General features: G+C 51.6%; 1 protein-coding gene across 1 annotated transcript in view; it reads left to right on the top strand.

Annotated features, from left to right (window-relative positions):
- The window catches only part of ARHGEF10L (Rho guanine nucleotide exchange factor 10 like), a 35,843-nt gene that overhangs the window by 19,465 nt on the left and 11,038 nt on the right, over positions 1–5,340 (top strand). Inside the window, exons 8-11 of the mRNA XM_018573204.1 lie at positions 787–965; positions 1,049–1,164; positions 1,307–1,365; positions 1,489–1,589. Coding sequence (XP_018428706.1) covers positions 787–965; positions 1,049–1,164; positions 1,307–1,365; positions 1,489–1,589 — 455 coding nt within the window. The remainder of the gene's footprint in view (positions 1–786; positions 966–1,048; positions 1,165–1,306; positions 1,366–1,488; positions 1,590–5,340) is intronic.

The raw sequence follows: 5,340 nt of genomic DNA, 5'->3' as shown, positions 1-5,340 counted from the left end.
CCCTGTCTCCTCTTCCTGAGTGTATCTATTTTTCATTTATTTATTGATAGTTTGTTATTAATTGAATGATTCCAGACAAACACATCCCCCACCTCCACACACAAATGGCCAGCGGCCGTGGCTTCCTCTCTTCTTTCTTTTCTTTTCCTATCTTATCTCTTCCTTCTTTCTTCTCTTCCTTTTCTTTCTTCTCTTCCTTTTTCTTTCTTCTCTTCCTTTTTTCTTTCTTCTCTTCCTTTTTTCTTTCTTCTCTTCCTTTTTTCTTCTCTTCCTTTTTCTTTCTTCTTCTCTTCCTTTTCTTTCTTCTTCTTCTCTTCCTTTTCTTTCTTCCGTCTTCCTTTTCTTTCTTCTTCTTCCTTCTTTCTTTCTCTTTGTTCTTCTTCCTTCTCTTCCTTCCCTCTTATTATAATACAGGATTTATATAGTGTCACCTCGTGTCCCAGAGACACAACAGGAAGTGACGAAACATCTCCTTTTAGTTGTCACTGGCATAAGTGTCCCCATTGGTAAATCTCCCCCCTGTTCCTGTTCCTGTTCCATCACTTTGGCTCCCTGTTGTAGTGATATGTTATACCGTATTTCGGCCACTAGGTGTCTCACTTCTGTAATACTAAACAGAGAAGCAGCAAGTTTTACAGAGGGGAGACCCCTAGTGGCAGAACGACAGTATAACATATTGCTTAATTTGTGACAATGGTGACACCAGGACAGATAGGGAGGGATAATCTACCCTTATCATTATAAAGCGACTGTTAGAGTGCTGACCCCGTTCTCTCCTCTGACCAGGGGGCAGCCGGACATCGGGAATCTGGTCCCGCTAGGACCTCGCTACGTGCTGAAGTGGAACGGGGCTCTGTCCCAGCTCCATGTGGCGGAATTCGGACAGGAAGAGAACGTGCCGGAGAAGGAGGCCGCCACCAGCCAACAGTCGGCTGGCAAGAAGCAGTCGCCCTCTGCTGGTCAAAGTAAGTCCCATCACCTCTGTGAGCGGGATGGGGGTGGGGTTTAGCATGGAGCGCGTGTTCCACTCATATCTCTGTCCCCCCAGATAAAGTGTCCCTGGGGTCCCCTCGGCTGTACCAGGAACTGCAGGGCATCAAGAAGGACCTGGAGGTGGTGGAGCACATCACGCAGCTCATCAGCACCCTCCATGGCACCTATCAGGTGAGTCCCCGACAATTGTTTGGTAATGGGCATGCTGGTGCTTCTAGTTCTTCTCCCCAACAAAAGGCTGTCCCTGCTCTGTAGTCCCGACTGTACTAGAAACCGTCCCTGACTTCTTCCTGGTTTCTTCTTCCCCCGCCAGAACCTGAATATGACGGTGGCCCAGGACTGGTGTTTAGGTCTCCAGAGACTCATCCTCTGAGTTCCCGGGTCTGTACACCCGCTGTGCCCATTATGAGGAGCCCCCACCATCCCTGTGCTGATGACAACCCCCCTCCCCCGGGTGTCTTCCATGTCTGAATGCCGGTTTTCTCCTCCCTCCAGGTCCGGGCGACCGATGAGCTTTATGGTCCTTTTCCTGACGCCGAGTCCTCTGAGTAAGATCTCCTGGGTCAACCGAATGCACTTGGCCAAGATCGGACTGAGTAAGTATCATTGGGGCGCCACAAAGTGACCCCGTCAGTCACCCACAACTCTGCAAGAAAGTGTCACAGTGTATACAATGTATACCCAGCATTAAAAAGTTGTCCTGGAGCTCCAGTCAGTGACTTGGCCTAGGCTGAGATGATGTCATCAGTCTGCTGCAGGCAGGAGGAAGCATTACCTCAGTCTCCCCTCCCCCAGTGATCAGTCTGCTGCAGGCAGGAGGAAGCATTTCCTCAGTCTCCCCTCCCCCAGTGATCAGTCTGCTGCAGGCAGGAGGAAGCATTTCCTCTGTCTCCCCTCCCCCACTGATCAGTCTGTACACTGTAGCTTTGTATCCAATCACAAGGTGAGAGGGGGCAGCAGGGGGCTGATATGATCTGCACACGGGGGGAAGATTTCAGTTCGGAGGTATGGCGGAGGAGAGATGATCCCGGAGTTGAGCTTTAAGTTGCCAGGAAAAGAACGGCGCCGAGAAAACAATTACGGCTTTTTTTTCCCCTCGCCGCGGTAAACTCGAGTAGGCGGCTTATTGTTCCTTCAAGATGGCACTGAGGAGGGGAGACGGGAGGGAGGGGTCTCCCTGGGAAACGGCGACGACAAAGGTTTTCCACTGTGCGAGCACTTTAGCAGCCGGCGAGCGTTGACGGCGAGGATGAGGAGAAGTCTGCAGAGAAAAGGCCTCGGCGTTCTGAATAGGTCTCTCCTGCACGCCGCGCTCACCCCCTCCCCCACCCGCTTCATCGGGGCTTTCACAGCATTCAGACTGTTTTATCTCCCGCTCTTCTCCAAGCTCCGCCGAGAAACGGCGACGGCAGGGAACACGTCTCCAAATCATTGTGCAGAGGAGCTTTTCATTGCCCCGGAGTCTGGAACGTCGGATGATTGCGCAACGCGGTCTTGGTGTCCTTTTATGGCTCTCGGGGGGCCTGGAGGAGGGGGGATTAGATGTCTGTCTCATTAAAGAGGATGTAAACTCTGCCTTGTGGTAGTCCAAATCCTTCATACCTTCCCCGCAAGATGTCCCGCTCTGCAGTGGTCAGGACCAACCAAAAGTGGTCCAAGGAAGGAAGACCGGTGAACTGGCAATAGGGTTATGGGTGGCCAAGGCTCATGGGTGGACGCGGGGAGGGAAGGCTCATTGATGGATATGGGGAGGGAAGGCTCATTGATGGACGGGGGGAGTGAAGGCTCATTGATGGACGGGGGGAGGGAAAGCTCATTGATGGAGGCGGGAAGGGAAGGCTCATTGATGGAGGCGGGAAGGGAAGGCTCATTGATGGACGCGGGAAGGGAAGGCACATTGATGGATGTGGGGAGGGAAGGCTCATTGATGGATGTGGGGAGGGAAGGCTCATTGATGGATGTGGGGACGCGGGAAGGGAAGGCACATTGATGGACGCGGGGAGGGAAGGCTCATTGATGGATGTGTGGACGCGGGAAGGGAAGGCTCATTGATGGACGCGGGGAGGGAAGGCTCATTGATGGACGCGGGGAGGGAAGGCTCATTGATGGATATGGGGAGGGAAGGCTCATTGATGGACGCGGGAAGGGAAGGCACATTGATGGACGCGGGGAGGGAAGGCTCATTGATGGACGCGGGGAGGGAAGGCTCATTGATGGATATGGGGAGGGAAGGCTCATTGATGGACGCGGGAAGGGAAGGCTCATTGATGGACGCGGGGAGGGAAGGCTCATTGATGGATGTGGGGAGGGAAGGCTCATTGATGGACGCGGGGAGGGAAGGCTCATTGATGGACGCGGGAAGGGAAGGCTCATTGATGGACGCGGGAAGGGAAGGCTCATTGATGGACGCGGGAAGGGAAGGCTCATTGATGGATGTGGGGAGGGAAGGCTCATTGATGGATGTGGGGAGGGAAGGCTCATTGATGGATGTGGGGAGGGAAGGCTCATTGATGGATGTGGGGACGCGGGAAGGGAAGGCACATTGATGGACGCGGGGAGGGAAGGCTCATTGATGGATGTGGGGACGCGGGAAGGGAAGGCTCATTGATAAACGTGGGAAGGGAAGGCTCATGGTTCTGATAGAAAGATGTCTGAACACACAGAGCATCGCAGGTTGTTGTGTATGGAGCTGCTGGGACACCTCGGGTCCGGCCATTCATGTGGAGGTCACTCTGACACGTACCACCGACCTAAACATTGTTACTGACCCAGTACACCCCTTCATGGAAACCATATTCCCTGATGGCAGTGGCCTCTCTCACCAGGATAACGAGCCCGGCCACACTGCAAATATGGTTGAAGAATGATTTGAGGAACCCAACAACGAGTCTGAGGTGATGATTTGGTGTCCAAATTCTCCAGATCTCAATCCAATCGATCATCTGTGGGATGTGCTGGAAGAACAAGTCCGATCCATGGAGGCCGATCACCTCCCATCTTACAGGACTTATAGGATCTGATACTGACGGCTTGGTGCCAGATACCACAGCACACCTTCAGAGGTGTGCTGTGGACGGGTCAGGACAAGGGGACCTCCTCAATATTAGGCGGGTGGTCAGAATGTTCTGGCTGATCGATGTATATGACATCAGGGAGATTTGTGTACAGTGCAGAGTATATCATAAGAGGAGAGTTAGAGGAAGGAGCAGAGTCCTCCATTCTCCTGTGCGATGTCCTTGTTGGTGGCTCTGGTTGGATGTCGGTGAAGGTGGGCGGGACATCCTGTGTCTCTCGGTCATCACCTCATATCTTTGTAGTTGGTGTTCTGGTGAAATGATATGAAATGAAGATCTATAATTATCCTGCCAGACATCATCTTCACACCATCAGAGCTGCGGCTGTCACATTACACTAATATTCTGTAGAAATGGAGATTGAAGTTCATCTCTATAAAGTCTAGAACAAGTTACCCAATACCGGCACATGATGAGGAGATATCAGAACTGTCCCATTTCCCGGCACCGACCTCCAGAGTGTGAACCGTCTATAATACTCTACAGATAAATGTGATCTCTCTCTCTCTCTCTCTATTCATCTCTCTCCTTCTCTCTCTCTCTCTATCCATCTCTATCAATCTCTCTCTCTCTCTCTCTATCTATCCATCTCTCTCTCCCTCATCCATTTCTCTCTCTCGCCATCTCTATCCCTCTTTCTCTCTCTATCCCTCTCTCTCTCTCTCTCTCTCTCTTTCTCTCTCTCTCTCCATATCTCTCTCTCTCCCTCCCTCCTATCCATCTCTCTCTCTCTCTATCTATCTATTTCTCTCTCTCTCTCTCTCTCTCTCTCTCTCTCTCTCTCTCTCTCTCTCTCTATCCCTCCCTCCTATCTCTCTCTCTCTATCCATCTCTCTCTCTATCCATCTCTTTCTCTATCCATCTCTCTCTCTCCCCCTCCCTCCCTCCTATCTCTCTCTCTCTATCCATCTCTCTCTCTCTCTCTCTCCCTTTCTCCCTTTCTCCCTCCCTCCTATCTCTCTCTCTCTATCCATCTCTCTCTCTATCCATCTCTTTCTCTATCCATCTCTCTCTCTCCCCCTCCCTCCCTCCTATCTCTCTCTCTCTATCCATCTCTCTCTCTATCCATCTCTTTCTCTATCCATCTCTCTCTCTCCCCCTCCCTCCCTCCTCTCTCTCTCTATCTATCCATCTCTCTCTCCCTCATCCATTTCTCTCTCTCGCCATCTCTATCCCTCTTTCTCTCTCTATCCATCTCTCTCTCTCTGTATCCATCACTCTCCCTCTCTCTCTATCAATCTCTCTCTCTCTCTCTCTCTCTCTCTATCCTTCT

Source organism: Nanorana parkeri, unplaced genomic scaffold, assembly GCF_000935625.1.
Source record: "Nanorana parkeri isolate BGI_ZX_2015 unplaced genomic scaffold, ASM93562v1 scaffold2271, whole genome shotgun sequence".
NCBI classification, from domain to species: Eukaryota; Metazoa; Chordata; class Amphibia; order Anura; family Dicroglossidae; genus Nanorana; species Nanorana parkeri.
Note: the sequence above shows the minus strand (reverse complement) of the source record. Positions and strands in the feature narration are given on the sequence as shown.